Source organism: Natrix helvetica, assembly GCF_964273705.1.
Source record: "Natrix helvetica genome assembly, chromosome: Z".
Classification (NCBI taxonomy): Eukaryota; Metazoa; Chordata; class Lepidosauria; order Squamata; family Natricidae; genus Natrix; species Natrix helvetica.
Window position 1 is genome coordinate 82,611,026 of NC_138554.1, and position 17,613 is coordinate 82,628,638.

General features: G+C 37.3%; 1 protein-coding gene across 4 annotated transcripts in view; it reads right to left on the reverse strand.

Annotated features, from left to right (window-relative positions):
• Positions 1-11: 11 nt before the first annotated feature.
• Positions 12-17,613, reverse strand: part of TRAK1 (trafficking kinesin protein 1) — a 290,199-nt gene continuing 272,597 nt past the window's right edge. For 3 of the 4 annotated variants that reach the window (XM_081969801.1, XM_081969800.1, XM_081969799.1), the window contains 2 exons: positions 13,437-13,539; positions 12-2,388 (listed from right to left, as the gene is read on the reverse strand). In XM_081969801.1, the coding sequence (XP_081825927.1) occupies positions 1,608-2,388; positions 13,437-13,539 (884 nt within the window). In that variant the 3' untranslated portion in view covers positions 12-1,607. Of the gene's footprint in view, positions 2,389-12,020; positions 12,109-13,436; positions 13,540-17,613 lie in introns of all 4 variants that reach the window. The other variant, XM_081969802.1, reaches the window with a different exon arrangement.

The window sequence follows — 17,613 nt, forward strand, 5'->3', positions numbered from 1 at the left end:
ATGAGAAGTACTTCAGACATTAATGATTTTTTTCATTTATTTAAAATTATCAATTTATTAGTTCTCTTTAAGTTACATCCAGATAAAAAGATGTCACATTTTTGCAATTAAATGCACACATAGAAAGGGAAAATAGAGCAAATAACAATATGTGAAATAAATACAAGTCTGAAAACACATGCAAAAAATAATGGCATGTACTATCCTCTTTCATTCTTCTACATCTACATGCTCACTGCTTGTTGCGGTACTGAACTGAATGATCCACCATATGTGTGTGTGTTTGTGTGTGTGTGTGTGCGTGCGTGCATGTGCATGCATGTACACACACACACACCATAGTTCATCTAATACAGTGATTTTTTAATTAAAAGTCTTATAGAACATACACACACACACACACACAAATTATGTGGAAACTGATGCACTGCAAAACAGAAACAAACAGAAACTGATTTTTTAAAAGACAAAAAAGCTACAAATACCAATTGCTTCCAAATAATTATAAAATATCTGTGATTTACATAATCATTTCTGTGAACTTCCTATATAACTCCTCAAAAATGAAGAGGCATCCCATGACACTGTCTCCTAGATTGTGGAGTTCCTTTTGTACTCCATTCTGTTTTAAGTCCTCTTCTTCCCCTCTCATTTCTACATGCTGGATTGCTTTAAGCATTATTTGAATGAGACTTGGAATCATAAACCATGCAACAAACTAACAATAAAACTTAAAAACTAGAGACATCAGAAGTGGCTGCAAATGTCATTCCTTTTACTTTAACACTTGCTATTTTGGTATTTATTTGTATTACAGATTTAAATTTGGTTTTTAAAGAGGCCTACTATCAACTCATTCAATAATTTTGGCTCCCAAGGAAAGAGATATTTATTTCAGTATTTTTAACATTGAAACATAGAATAATTCTAAGGGTATTATTTTCATTTTGGATATGTCATAATGATATTTCTGTGTCTGCAGTAAAAGTTTATTTAAATACTTTTCACTTTATAATCAGTGTAGCTTTGAAAAAAATAATATAGAATATGGTCATGCTACAAAACAACAATAGAGGGATGGAGCACACTTAGCAATGCTTCTCAATATATATCATTTCAAGTTTATTTCATAAGGGAAAAATCAAATCAGTTAGAATTATGACCCCTGAAGTACAATGTTACCTCCTCACTACAAAGGCCAAACAAAATGGTCAAAATGCTAAGCTACTGCTATGATGAAAAATGAAGACTCCTCATAGAATTCATCACCCATCCTGAAATCTTGCAATTCTGATAGCATGATCAGTAATCCTTGCCAAATGATCCTGTCACCCTGTCAAGTTAGGCTAACTAGAGAATTGATCATTCTTTTTCCCTGTGCAAGGATCACTTTTTTCAGTGCAAAGAAAAAAAAGCAGCTTTTCAAAATTTTAGCATGTTACATGTTCAAAACAGTGATCTGATTCATCTATAATACATCTAATACATATTTACATTGTATATAAAATTTATACTTTCTCCAATTAGGCACAAAGTTGATTTGTCAAACTCAATAACAAATGGAAGAAAAAAGTGTTTGAGGAGGAGCTTGAAATATATTAAGCCATTTATCGTAAGCTAGTTTGCTTGGGAAGTTTTCCTCCCATTAGGATTCCAGGGGTTAGAGTTGATGGACCTTTTATCTGCATGCTCGAACCAACCATAGTTGGGAAACTTTGATTTCTTCTAATGCCAGTGTTCAACTGAATGCCTCCAATAGCAGTTGTCACAGCAGGGCAATCCAAAGGCAAATTCTTAGGCAGCAGGCCTCCAGACTTTTGTGATCCACAGAAAAGTGGTTCGTGTTTATCAGTTAATGTACGAGCTTGTGTTTCCCCTGAACTTATTACCTTGGCAATTCCAAACCTTTTTACTTTGTCCACTAGGTTAAGGTTGGAGACAGACACATCAGTTTGACTCTCACTGTTTCTGATATTTTTTTTGTCCCTTACTTCCTTCAGAATTGAACTAGCTGGTTTGGAAGCCAGGAAATTGTTATAAGGAGGACTGGAACATTTGAACTCAAAAGATGGTGGGGAAGAAGGAGGTGTCTGCATAGGTGAGTTTGGAGGAGTGGAAGGAATGGCAGCCATTCTTGGAGAATATGTGCTCAGAAGAGTGCTCCTGCCCACTCTGTCCCAACCTTGTGGGTGATACACTGCTGCTGATATCCCACGTTCCTTGAGTAGCCATACAAGTCCTAAGGATGTACTCATTGTAGTTGTGGATTCCCGAACATTAGTGAAGGATTCTACCAAACTCAGATGCCGAGGAGTACATGGGGTGGCTACCGGAGTGCCTTTCAAATTGCCAACATTGCTACAAGCTGGAGTAGGTGCTGCATTAAGGCTAAGGAAAAAGCAAAGCTTAAGTTAATGTCTTTGCAGATATTAATATTAATTAACAGTATAGAAAACCAATTTCTAAAAAACCTCTTCAGTACTTACATCTAACAATAGCCCTATGATTATGGACTTTTGAGCCCTTGTTTATCTCATATTAGTTAAGCAATAACTTCTCAATAGCAATTTTCAGGCCCACTTTGAATTCAATTCACTCTTGTTATTAGGTTCTTTGAACCCATTTGGCTAATAGAAAAAGATGGATATGATAAGCATATCCCAGTTAGAGCAAATAATTAAGTTTAAATTAGTTTCTGCTTTACAATAATCAACTAATGAAGCACATGGAAACACCACTTACCAGCTAAATAATTCTTAAAGAAAATCTTACAAAAGATAAAATCTATTGTATCAAAAAGGTCTTCAAAAATACAAGCTCCATTCAGATAGGCCACATCCAGAGTATGATCCTAAAAGTACAATTTAATCTTTTGTGCACATGATTGAGCACTATTAATATAACAAACTTTAGACTAGAATTATACACATTTTATCTCAGTGTGGGTGGTAACATACTGTATGAAGAATGGATATACTCCTCTGTAAATAATAATAATAACCATCCATTTTTTTTATCTTATTCAACTCAAGATATTCTAAATAACATTTTCACTTCTTTCCCCTCTCAACAGCAAATCTGTGAGATGGCTTGGATCAAGAGAAAGTGAGGTCACGGAATAGCAATGTCTGTTAGGAGATTTAATATTTTTTCTACATTGTTCATTTATTTCATTAACTTATTTAACATATAATTTAAAATATATATAAGGAAAGCCTGAATATAAAGATGAAAAGGGCTGAATTGTGTTTTGCTGTCTACAAATTTAAAAAAGAAGTATTTTTAGTCCTAGCAGTTACAAGTGCTCAAATTTTTAAATACGTTATATAACTTTGAGAATGATTTTCTCCACAAATATAAGAAAAAGAATGTTCATGTTATGGTGATAGTCGAAACTTGTCATGCTTGTGGGCATTCGTCTCAAATCAGAACCAACTTCTATACTTCTCAATTTTTTCAAAACGAATTCATGCAGTAAGTCAGATAATGCCAATCAGAAATAAGTTTAATTAAATAATGCTAAACACACAATGCACACTTTAAACTGCATGCAGGTTTTTTATTATTATTATTCCAGTTGCAATAATTTGTTTTCTTTTCCCAACACTCCTGATTTACTGTATTTTTCGGAGTATGACACACTTTTTCCTCAAAAAAGAGGCTGAAAATCTGGGTGTGTCTTATACACTGCATACACCATTTTTTGTCTCCCAAAACCCTGGCCCCTTCACCAAAATGGCCTTGCAGAGCCTTATGGAGGCTTTCAGAAAGCACCTGGGGGCTGGGAAGGTCAGAAATGAGCAAAAAATGGGCAGTTTTTTGCTCACTTTTGCACCCCCCCCCAGCCCTCAGCAGCACTCTATAAGCCTCCATAAGGCTATGCATGTAGTTGTTTTAAAAAATCGGGACCATTTTCGTGAAAACAGGCCGTTTTGGGACGGATTGCAGAGTGCAAAAACTCCCCCCCTCTTTTGGAAAGCTCTTTAACTGATTGATGAGAATTACATTGATCAAGTGCTGTGCCAGCAGAAACAAAGTCTTAGGTGCTGCAAATTGTCAGTGATTTCCTTCTCCAGCACATGGATAAATACACCTGGAAACATCTACCTAACTACCTACTCTCTCTCTCTCTCTCCCTACCTACCTACTGTATTTCTCTCTCTCTCCCTCCCTCTATCTACCTACCTACTCTCTCCCTCCCTCCCTACCTATTGTATTTCTCTCTCTCTCGCTGTATCTACCGACCTACTTTTTTTAAAAAAATTGCCTCTTCAAAACCTTGGTGCGTCTTATACTCCAAAAAATACGGTATTTTTTTTTCAATATGAGATTTCTACACCAGTACACTCCAATAACAGTGATGAAAAAAGCAACAGGGTCCTTGGAGATTCTCAGTCATCCTGGTCATGGTTGTTCCAAAGGCGCTTTTTCAAAAGGCAACTGGACTTTCTGTGTTGTTCCCTTGAAGATATTTCACTTCTTATCCAAGAAGCTTCTTCAGTGTTCACATTCAGTCAGAACTGAAGATCCTTCTTGAATGAGAAGCAAAATGTCTTCAAGAGAAAAAAATACAGAAAGTCCAGTTGCCTTTTGAAAAAGTGCCTTTGGGATAAGAGTAACACAGCAATTCTTCTCTGCCACAGTTAAATGTAAACCTTTCTAATATCTTAATGCTTACGAATCACGTAATCCTTCAGAATGGATACAATGCAAAAGAAAAGAAGTCAAATTCTATCTACCCAGTAAGTTACAAATGGGGGTGTATCCCAAAAGTAACAAAAAACCAAAAATCCAATTAAATTTAATATTTTGATATTAGGTCCACTGGTGAGCATTTATCTTGGACAATAAAATAATTAATAGATGGACCTAGAAACAGATTATAGATAGATAGAGGCAGGCAGGCAGGCAGGCAGACGTTTAGCAACTAGTATTTATCTATGATGATTGCAGTGTCTGGAGGTTATGTGATCACCTTTTGACAAGCAAAGTCAATGTGGAAGCCAGATTCATTTAACAACCATGTGACTATTCCTTTAACAACTGTAGCAAGTTGATCTTCCACTTCCGGTTTCTGTGGACGACGGACATGTTGTCCGCCGCTCGCCGTCCTGATGGGCTCCCCCTGACTCAGGGGGGGGGGCACAGGGTGCCTTGTAGGGGCGTCCTGCCGGAGCCCCCTGGAGCAGCGACGGCCACAGGGGGGCTGCCAACTTTTTCCCTAGGCACCGGGAGGCATTTGGGGGGTGCGCATGCCACGCGCGCCTTTGTCCTGAGGAGATCGGAAGAAAATGCTCTACGTGAAGACAACAGCAGAATTGCGGTGAGGAGGGAGTTCCCCCGGGGTCTTTTACTTGCTTCTTGAACAACTAAGTAAATAAGGATTAGCAGTTTCTCTAAGACTCTTTGATCTTGGTAAAGTGTTAAGATTGGAGAGGGGTTTTTTCTCCCCCCCTCTCTCAGAAAAGCGGCTTTATACGATCTCACTCTCGGAGGAGAGAGAGAGACTTGGGAAAAAACCCTTTTGATATTCACTTCTTTCAAGCAATGGGATAATGACTCCTTTGAACAATTGCGAAAGAAAGAAAGTGAGCTGACCTAATAAACTATGAATGGGAACTATTTGAATGGTTGCTCTCCGATCCCTTGAGAGGGCTGAGCCAAAATGGCGTTTCTCCCCCTGTTCTTACTGCCGTTACAAATGAACTGTCGTCTTTGAAAAATCTTCTGGGTTGGAATTACAAAACCCCAGTGAACCCTAGAGGAATCTCTTTGTACAATCTTCCTTGGATTGGGAAAAATTGACTACAACTGGAGGGGAGCTGTATTGAAAGACTAATATCCCACATTGGACTTAGCCTGCCTGTGGACCCCCCCTGACGATGCACTTCTGCAGAAGCCATTTATTCTGTCTAGACTTATAACTTTCTCTGAGTTCTGCAATGCCTGCGAAAAAGCCCCCCCCCTTCCTAAACCAGCCTCGGCTCCATCTTCTTCTGTCTCAAGTCCTGTTCCCCAACAAACACAACTATCTTCCTTCTTACAACCTAAAGCCTCCGAGGGGGAACAGCAGTCTCAAGAAATGTTTCATCAAATGTTCCAGACACTCTTAAAGGGACAGGACGAAATTAAAAAGCAGTTGGCGGATTTAAAGGAACAACTCAGAGAGAATCAACAACAGACTTTACAAAATAGTCAGAAAATAAATGCCCTGGAGGAGGGTGCTGTGGGGGTGGGAGAAGAGGTGAAGACTTTACAAAAAAAAAAATCTTGGGTTTGAGAACTTCATGGAAAAAATGGAATTTGAAAGGATATCTTTCTTTCTTAGATTTCAAAATATACCTGAAATGGAGGGTGAAGACTTAAGGGAGACTATGATAACAATGCTAGCAGATTATATTAAAAGAGATAAACAACAGTTAGGGTGGGATATTGATCTGATATATAGAATCAACTCAGCATATGCTAGAACACACAATGTTCCAAGGGAAGTTCATGTTACATTTTTTAGAAAGATTACAAGAGATGAGATTCTAGGGGCACAAAGGGGGGAACCTTTAAGATATAAGGACAAAGAAATAACCATTTTGAAACAGATACCAAAAAGAATAAGAGATAAGAGGAAGAAGTTCTTCTTTCTAACTAAAAAATTGTATGAAAAAAATATCTGGTTCAGATGGGTAGTTTCAGAAGGCTTGCTGATTTTCTGGGAGGGTGGTAGAGTGAGAATTAATACAGTGGTGGAGGCAGAAGCCTTCATGGAAAAACACAAGAACCTTCTAGACGAAACAAGAGACAGTGCACAAGATATGAAGGGGGGAGGAGCCATGGCTCGGCCAACAGACAGGGGAGAGGAGGCAGCAATGAGACTTAGGTCACAGAAATGAATTAAAAGTACATTGCAATTGTTAATATAATGAAATGGTTAGAAGTGATATAAAATATGATTGAAGATGTTAAAGGATTTGAAGTAAACTTAAACTGCTAATATGTATGTAATAATGATATTTTGATATATATATAAAATAAGAGAGAGATGTAAGATCCCCGGGAAGCACCACCTTCCGTATGATGTAGCTGTCAAAAATTTTCTCCACACTTATGTACCCTTTTCCCCAAAATATTTGTAAAAACCAATAAACCTTTTAAAAAAAACAACTGTAGCAAGTTATTTAATTGTGACAAGAAAAATTGTAAAATGGGGCAGAACTTACTTTTTTATCAATGGAAATGTTGGATTCAATTTAATTCTAACTCAAGGACTACCTGTAATATGGTATAAAAAATCCTGGTTTAATATTGTACATAAGTATCTCCAATTGTGTTATAGAATACACTATCCATGATCTTATAAAAAATGCTGGTCTTCGAATGGCAGTATTTATAGAATGCTGCCACCGTGACACGGATATCATGGGAGGTTTTTGAGTTTCATCATTATATTTTAGCCATGTCAGTGTGGAGGGAGGGTTCAATTCATATGTAATCTGTATCTGAGGAAGTTTTCAAAACAAGGCGATGAGTCATGGGAACTGGCATTGGAGCTCATAAGCATGGTGAATTGGTTTTGTGAGTCAGAGTATGCAGAACTTGGGTGACAAAAACAAAGCCACCATATATTATTTTCTGCCAAACTGCACATTTCCCTCTGTTAATTCTTAGCAGATAATTCCAATTGTAGTTGTCAATACCACCAAGACTCATGGCTGACATTTCTGAAAGGATGCTTCATTCATTTGGTTGTACAGTGAGAGCAGCTGTAAATAATTCACTCTGTGCAACATTTGAAGAAAAGGGAAGCAGTTTTCTTTATACCAGATACTTTCAAAATAGAAAAGTGTGGTTGTTTTGTTATGTTGTTGAAAATTAGATTATGCTAAGTCATAACAAATGATACATCATTGTGAAATGTGGTTGGATATGATGATTTATGTAACAGTGGCATTAAAAAAATAACATTAAAAGATCTTTGATTGCATGGGTATATATATCTGAGAGCATGAATATTATGCAGCTGTACATACTTGTTTGAATTTGTTGTAGAAATACTGTAACTGCTACCTAATTTTCATCTTTTCTTTAGCTTCTACTGTTCCTGAAGCAGGCTTTTGTATGCAAACTGACCCCTCACAACTACTAGCATGTCCTGGTAGAAATAAAAAGCTTGTATTCTTTGTGACTGCACTTTGAATATGTGTGCATTCAAAATCATAGGCTCGAGCAACTACTGAAGTTACCACGTTAGAAAAATTAAAAAATCCCAACTTGCGTAGACTGATAGTACAATGAATCTTTAGAATTAACAAAAGCTCCTGCTAAGAAACTCTTGCCATCACTGTACTCTTTGGGTAATAGTACATTTATAAGTCAGCTAATAGGTTTTCATACTTAAAAAACAAAGAATGAAAAAAGGCCATTCTAATTAATTTTCAAGTTTATACTTAAACTATAAGAGGCTAAAGTAGAGAAAGTGCGGAAAAATCCTGATTTTTTCCTGTTTTTACTCAATTTGATGAAAAAGAATTTGCTTGCATATTATTTTAAGGAGAAACTAACAAATGGGAAAATTTTCAGAGATGTGTTCTTGTATGCATTTAGATACAATATTAAAGTGCATAAAGAAAAGTATGTAAATTATTTCTCAAGCTTAATTCCTGACTTTGATTAAATCCCAAGAAAACACCTAATGAACAAATTTCTCCCATAGGACTTTTTAAGACTGAGGAAGTAGGAGTAATCTAAAAGTGATGTGAGTAATCTAAAATCATAAATTACATTCTCCAACGAGGTACTCCTGCAGGCTTTAGAGTAATCTGGCTTTGGTAATCTGAGATACAACATTTGAAGAAGGTATGTGTGGAATGTGCTCCCCTCCTTGCTTCTAATGGCAACTTGAGACTAGAAATGCTTTTGACAGAATCTTTGCTCTTGTAGAAAATGCAAATTAAGTAGAGGGGGGTCTGATGTGAATTCTGAATTGAGAGGGTGTAGATCAAGAATTTAAGATTTAGTTTCGCTGCGATTATGTAAGTACAGGAAGTCCTCAACTTACAACAGTCCATTTAGTAACCATTCAAAGTTACAATGCACACTGGAAAAAGTGACAAGATCATTTTTCACACTTATGATCACTGCAGCATCCCCATGGTCACATGATTTACATTTGGATACTTGACAACTGATTCATATTTATGATAGTTGCAGTGTCCCGGGGTGATGTGGTTATCTGTTGCAACCTTCTGACAAGCAGTCAACGGGAAAGCCAGTTTCACTTAACAACTAATTTAACAACTGCAGTAATTCACTTACAAATGTAGCAAGAAAAGTTGTAAAATTGGGCAAAATTCACTTAACACATTTCTCACTTAGTAACATAAATTCTGGGCTCAATTGTAGGTCATAAGGCAAGGGCTACCTGCATATGTCCAGAGCAACTGACAATTACAATGTTGTGTCAATATGCTATTCATTTATTTATTATTATAATTCACTGTTGAACGTGTTTAATGCCAAGTTTCAGCCATTACTCTTACTGCCAACTCTCACAATGTGACCTACACTTTTCAGAAAGATTCCATAACCCTCAGAATAAAGTTTCTCTCTCACTCTCTGTGTGTATATGTGTGTTCGTCTGTACATGTAAATATGCCTATTTTTTATTATGTGTCTTGTGCCTGAACTGTGGCCTAAATCATTTCATGACACAAATCATCTCAAGTATTTGTCAAGTGACCTAAAATCAACTTTTCAACGTCTCTCAAATAATAATTGTATACAAACATTGCCAATAAGAAGATGTCTATGGAAAGAAAACCAATCTGAGATTCATAAACTTTCTGCTTCAGAGTATTTACTAAAAAATTAACAGCCATACTTTTAATCACAGTGTGTGCACATGTTTCCCAATTGAGTTTTGCCTTAATACACCAGTATTTCTTGCAATCTTTCCCATAATAACAAAACTCTTCCACACTAATTTAAAATTTAAACACTTGGTGCTAGATTAATATTCAGCTTTCTAAAATGTCAAATGCATCGATACTGCTACATAAAGACTGTTGTAACTTTTAGCTGTTTGTTTAACAACTTTTCACAATTATGATAGTGCTTAACAAAGGGACTTACAATCCCTGTCCAGAATTACAGCCCCGCAGCATCCACATTAACGAAAGTTTGGCACTTGACAATCCCCCCACTCTTACGACCACGATAGGAATGCTGCAAGAGTTCTTCACCTATCTTCTCTGCTTTGCTTCCTGCTCCGCTGGGTTCCACATGCTCCTCCCCATCCTCTGTCAGAACTCAATCTACTTATTTTTTCCATAGAATTTCTTTAGGAAGCAGCCAAGTCTCCAGACAGCCTTTTTACATAGAAGTCATGTGATGCTAACCCAGAAAGAGGTGCCAATGAATTGTGGCCCCTGACAAAATGGCACCCACTTCTGGAACAGGGCAATGACAAGTATGAGATGGAGAGGTGCTGCAGTGAAGGCCTGGACAAGGCCACCCAGAGCTTTCCCCACTCCTGAGACACTCCATGTTCTGCTTAGTGACCACAATGAAAAGAACAGAGATTATAACAGGGAAGTGATCAGATGGGCACTTTGCTTAATGACTACTATGATTTACAACTGTAATAGGCCCGTTCCATTATAGTTGCAAATCAAGCAATGCAGAAAGATACCGTGTTTCCCCGAAAATACGACAGGATCTTATTTTCTTTTTATTTACAAAATATGCTTATTATAGGGGAGGGCTTATTGTTTTGGGGTTGCCGGGCGGCTGCTCCCTTGCGAACTGGCTCCCGAAGTGCCGGGCACAGCCTCAGGGGCGAAGCCTCAGGGACGCAGCCATGAGGTGACCAAACCGGCAAACCCCCTCTCCAGCCGGGCAGAGTGCCATTCACTGACCTAGGAGGTATCCCTAAGGCGCCAAGCCACGTGGTGCTCTGCCCGCTCCCCAGCTTCCGCAGCTTGGCACATTCGGGATACCCCCTAGGTCACTGCAAGGAGCTCTGCCTGGCTGGAGAAGGGGGTTGCACGAGCGCCTGTTCCGCCCCCAACAGGCATGCCTCCTAGCCTCAACATATCCGGGCCTAGCTCTTCCTGCAGCAGCAGCCGCCGCCGCCACACGACTCCAAGCATAATGTCTTCTGCGGTTCTAAACTCGGCTGCTGAGTCTTCCAGCATCGGCCGCTCTAGAAGTGTGCTCTGTGGTTGTGGGCTGGTTGCTGGAAACAGAGATTTCCAGCAACCAGCTTACAACCATAGAGCGCACTCCTAGAGTGGCCGCTGCTGGAAGACTCAGCAGCCGAGTTTGGGAGTTTGGAACCGGAGAAGACGTTATGCTCGGAGTGCGGCGGCTGCTGCTGCTGCTGCAGGGAGATCTGGGCCCAGACATATTGAGGCAAGGGAGCAGCCGCCCAGCAACTCCCCCCCTTCGGCCAGGCAGAACACCCAACCTAGAGGTATCCCAAAGGCGCCAAGCAATGTAAGCGCCTTTCTCGCCCCCTCAGCTCCTGCGGCTTGGCGCCTTCAGGATACTGCTATGTCGGTGAGCGGTGCTCTGCCTGGCTGGAGGGGGGGTGTCCAGGGGGTTTATTTTCGGGGATGGGCTTATATTTTTGCCCATGTGAAAAATGTGGCAAGGCTTTAGTTTCAGGACAGGTTGTATTTTCGGGGAAACACGGTACTACATATTATCTTAATTGATAACAGTCTTTTTACTAATATGCAATACCTAGTGAGAAGGAAGGGACTCAAGGAAGAAGAAATATCCAGAATATTTTCTAAAAAGAAAAGAAAATGAAGACCTCTTTTTTCATCTTCAATTATTGTTAGGTTTTATAAAATCAGCACTATGAAATTTAGCATTTTTGTTAGGTAATTTCATGTTAATGTTAAAATGGAACGGGGGAGAATGAGATTGATAAAAAGTCTTCAAGTTAGCTGATGCCACGAACACTAGCATTCCTTTTATGAGACTCCGCCAGCATAGAGGTTGCTGACTGTGCTGCTCACCCCCTGCCACGCTGGTCATATTGTGTGCCCTACATCTCCTCTCAGCAAAAGGTGACATAAAGGTGTTGCATCGTCTTCCTCACATGACCTGTGAAGAAGCATCATTCACAGTTTAAGGAGATTCTCTTCTCCAGCAGTTGCATGATAATATTGTGGTTCTGAATTAATAATACATAAATAATAATAATAACAGTACAGATGACCATCAACTACAAACCTATCAGAGTATAAAAATGAATTAAAATTAGTAATACATCTCCATTTAATAGAGAATATTACATGAAACATGCTTCAGTTTTAATAAACAGGACAAAAGTAAGAAACCCAAATTTGCACTCTTGTATAAATTTCCAGCATTCCATTTGTATTCTCTAAGCATGCTGAGATTTTGCTGCTTAGGTTTAGCAAAACTGGCTGAATTTGGGAGGAGGTTGTTTAAGGATATAAAGGGATATATTGTTGAGAACAGTTGTCCAGAGTCATCTTATAGAGGAGATGGGTGGCATAAAATGTAATAAATAAAAAATAAATCATTCTCCCATCTTCATTCTTTAACTCTCCTGAAAGGTGAAAAAAAATAGAAAAACACGCCTCTTTTAGTGCTATTTCAGAATCATCTGATAGCCTCCTGTGGCATTAAGAAGGTCAGAGAGATTGTTGTATCATCCTATTTTCACAAGTACTGCTCACAAGCTTTTATGGAGCATAAGGGGCACCGTTTTTACCTTTTTAAATTGTTTTTTAATATGAATTCTGAAAATTCCTCATTAGCTCCATTTCATTATATTGATATGTATTTTCAGAGAGAAGATTTCAAATATTGCATTTTTGTTTTAAAATATATCCATTGGCCTTACTGCTGCTTATAACTGCTAAAATAGGAGTTGGCAGAAAGGTGAACCAATCAGGCCCTTTCTTTGGGGGCACAAAATTAGTGAGATCCCTGAGCAGCAAAGCAGGAGGGGTAATAATTCTACTCTAAAAAGTATACTAAAAAGCATTATCTGATTGGTCCAGTTCCTCATATGTATGTATGCAATGATGGCAGCCATTCAAACATGCATCAGGGAAAGTGTTCAGAGAATTTGCAATTTTTGTCCTGCAAATAGGGACATGAGGCAACAGTCAGGCAGCCAGACAAGAAGTAACAGAAGCAGTAAGAGGGTGTGAACAAGAGTGGGAAAAAGGCATTTTCTATTACTCTGCCAATGGATTAATAGAGTGACATCCTAATTTTTTTTTACTTGTACCAGGTGTACATCAACTAAAACAAACTTACAGGTTCTAGATGGCTGCATATATATAAATTAAATTGAGACAGTGTCAAATACAATTATTAAACTCATCTTGCTTATTTGACTAAACTTAAAATTTCTGCACTTTTAGAAACTAAAACACCTCTCTGAAAACCCTTACCTTGGTGTGACTCGTGTGAGCTCATCGGAAGGATGTAGAATTCGGCATGTGGTAAAGGTAAATGTGGAATTGGTTTGTGACATGCACTTCCCAGGATGATGTACTACAATAAAAAGAGAGAACATTAATTGCATTTATATATTAAAAAAACTTTTATGTTCTCAAACTAATAGATGGAAAAGTGATATTATATTTTACTTGTGATCTTGTGCAATAAATATCCAATATTTCTAAATCTCTTTATTATGTGGCTCCTCTGATATATTAATATCTATGAGAAGAGTTGTTAATTTCATTTTACAAGGACAGTCCTTACTGTAAGGACTCTTAGCAGACATGAATGCTTTAGGGTGGCCATTAACAAGAAGTATTATTCATTACTCTGGCATGGTAATTTCCAATAGTTTGAAATATCATTAGGAAAGGCAACAATGTAATATATCATGCTAAATTGCACCAATACTAAGCAATCCAAATGCTATCTATTTGATCTTATTGCTACATTATTGGAAGTATTACATGGGGAGAAAGAAGTGATAAGTGCTAATTCTGCAAGAAGTAAATATAATACTTTAATCTATATTAGCAGATTTATTTTATGGGCAAGATATAATTAACTCTTAACAAAAATGCAATACCTAGAACTCATATATTTCAGTTTCTTTTACATTGATCCAGGCAAATATATTCCATCACTTTGATTCAGTAATGGATCCAGACAATAATAAATTTTAAGATACAAAAATAATAGTACAGTGGTACTTAAATGTCTATGAACATTTTTGAGTTTGTAATAATTCTGTATAAATATGACCTCAAACATAATCATTTTTCCAAGCAAATCCTAAAACTAGATAAGGAGAACTCAATTAACAAGTCAAAAACATTTTATTTGTTCATCAATTTATTGAGGAAAATGATCCAAAGCTATATATTTGTATGTAGCAAAACTGTGAACTTTTCCTTTCAGTAACTGGTGTGCTGTTCTTGGGCAGTGTTAACATCAATTAAATGTTTCTGATACCTGTTGATCAATCTTACATATCAACTTACAGGAATCTGAGCCCATTCCACCTTTCAGCTTCAAATTAGGGATGTTGATGGGCTTCCTCACAAGAACTGCCTGTTTCAATTCCTCATACATTTCTCTAGGACTAAGGTCTTTAATTTATCATTCCAAAATACTAACTTTCCTCTGCTTTAACCATTCTTTGTCTTTGGAGATTCCCAATTATCCAGGTCATGGTTGCCTCAAAGGTGCTTTTTCAATAGGCAACTGGACTTTCTTGTTTTTCTTTAAAGGCGTTTCGCTTCTCATCCAACAAGCTTGATGATATTGTTCTAAATTATACAGATGGTTCTTATAAAGTTCTTATGCTAGAATGCAGAATTAGCCTTTGGCCAAAGAGAATTATTCCAATAGCCTTCAGGCTTATTCACATGGTCTTTTGCAAACTACAGATGGCCAGCAATGATTTTTTATGGAGAGTAGTGGCCTTCTCCTTGCAACCGTGGCATGCATACTATTGCTGTTCAGTGTTCTTCTTATGCTATTCTCATCAACAGACATTCTCTGTGTAAAAGAAGCCTTCAGTTCATTAGAACTTCCTGAGATTCTTTGAGAACAAATATTTCATACCATTACTTTGAATATTTTATACCATTACCGGGTTGAATTGCCTCCATTTGTACACAATCTGCCTGACAGTGGACTGGTCAAGTTTAAACCCTTTAGAAATAGTATTATAATCTTTTCTAACCTGGTAGATATTAATAGCTGTTTTTCAGATGTCCTTAGATATTTCTTTTGTTCAAGCTATGAAACACTTCTACATATCTGTTATGAAGTAAGAGTTTAATAGAGAATATCCAGAATTCTCTTCTTAAATAAAGCAGGACCTGCTACACTCATACCTGATTATCATCCTTTGATTGAAAGAGCTGACTATAATTTCCCCTTTAAATGAATTGAAAATCTAGAGGTTCATATACCTTTGTCCTATAGCTTTGAATCACTTATTATGTATTATTTTTGTATCCAGCATAATTATTATGGATCCACTATTGCCCATCTGCAGCATTTATTTTTCACCTCCATCTAAAACACAAACAAAACACCTGCTGCTGTACCAGATAGCAATTAAATCAATCAATTAATAAAACTATCTGAATAGCTGAATATAAGATAAATAGCTTATTTTGTGGTATTGCAACAAAACAGATTATAGACCATATAAAATCCAAATTTGTATTTATAAATTGCTATAGGGTGCAACTGTACAATGCAAAGCTAAACAGATAAACAGTTAAGTATGTCATCTTCAACAAGTCAACTCCTAAATTTTAAAATTGTATATATTCTCATGTTACAATGAAAAAAATATACATTTAGTCACTGGAAAGAAATGAGAGGTGCTGAAAAGAATAAAATGTAATTTATTATGTTCCTGAAAATCATCTACAAGGCTTGGAAATCATCTAGAAGAAAATAAAAAGCAGTAGGAGACAACCAAGACTCAGTAAACATCTGTTCTTTTCTCCCAACATGTTCTTCTTTGTGAAACTCTTTGGCAGAGCCAATATTGAATGCAAGAAACCTTTTTTTCTCACAAGAATATATTTTGGGATTCAAGCTGGTGCTTTCTTACAGCTGAGTGATTCATGCAAGCTTGTAAAGGTAGCCCTCAACTTAAAACTATTTAACAGCTGTTTCAGATATGATGCTACTGGAAAAATGACTTATGATCACTTCTTGCAGTTATGACTATTGCAGTGTCCCCAGGATCCTATGATCAAAATTCAGGAGCTTGGCAACTGGCATATATTTTCAAAGTTATTCATTTCTATTCTGCCTTTATTATTTTTACAAATTAAAGACAGTTAACATATCCAACATACCTTCCTCCTCCTATTTTCCTCACAACAACTCTGTGAGTGGGTTGGGCTGAGAGATAGTGATGGCCCAAACTCACCCCAACTGGCTTTCATGGTGATGGCAGGATTTGAACTCTCACTTTGTCGTGTCACAGAATCATTGATTGCTATTTGAAACTTTCCCAGGTTCCGACAATAAAATCAATGGGGAAAGCTGGATTCATTTTATAACCACATGATTCACTTAATAACCATAAGATTGGCTTATTAACCATGACAAAAAAAAGATAACCCTGGTGGCTAACAAAATAAAAACCACCAGTTAAAAATCTATCAAACTCCAGTCAACATGCCATGATAATTCTTTTTTTTTTTTAAAAAAAAGAATTTTATTGGTTTTGCAAAAATTTTTAGGAAAGGGGTATTGGATATGTGTACAAATTTTGACAACTACATCGTGCAGGAAATGGTATTCCCCCCAAGACTCATAACTTTTACAAAAAGATAAACAAGATGTTATTGCTTAACTAACTTCTGACAGCTTATTCTTACATTGTATCTTTCAATAATTTCAATCATTTACTTTGTATCAAACAAAAAGATTCATTATATCAGCAATTGCACTAATTTTTCTAACTTACTTTTGTGATCTGAGTTTTCTCATTGTTGCCTCCTCCCCCCCCCCGCCTGCCAGCAAAGCCTCGGCACCTCCCATATCTTGTGTAGTGTCCTCCGCTTTATCTAGGAGAGCTTTGTTTTTTTCCATGAAGGCCTCCGCCTCCATAGTTGTATTAATTCTAATTCTACTGCCCTCCCAGAAAATCAGCATACCTTCTGGGAGAAGCCACCGAAACCAAAAATCTTTGTCAAATAATTTTTTTGCTAATTGTGCATATTTTTTCCTCTTATCTCTTACTTTCTTCGGTATTTGTTTCAGAATGGCTATCTCTCTGTCCTTATATTTTAATGTTTGCCCCCTTTGTGCCCCCAAAATCTCATCTCTTGTAGCCTTTCTAAGAAATTTAATATGAACCTCTCTTGGAACATTGTGTGTTCTAGCATAAGCTGAATTAACTCTATAAATCAAGTCAATATCCCACCCTAACTGCTGTTTGTCTTTTTTAATATATTCAGCTAAGATTGTTGTCATTATCTCCTTAAGGTCTTCATTGTCAGTCTCAATTACATTTTGAAATCTAAGGAAAAAAGACATCCTTTCAAATTCCATTTTTATCATGTGGTTCTCAAGTTCTAAATTTCCTCTCTGGACCCCCCTCACCTCCCCACTCATCTCAGCTGTCCC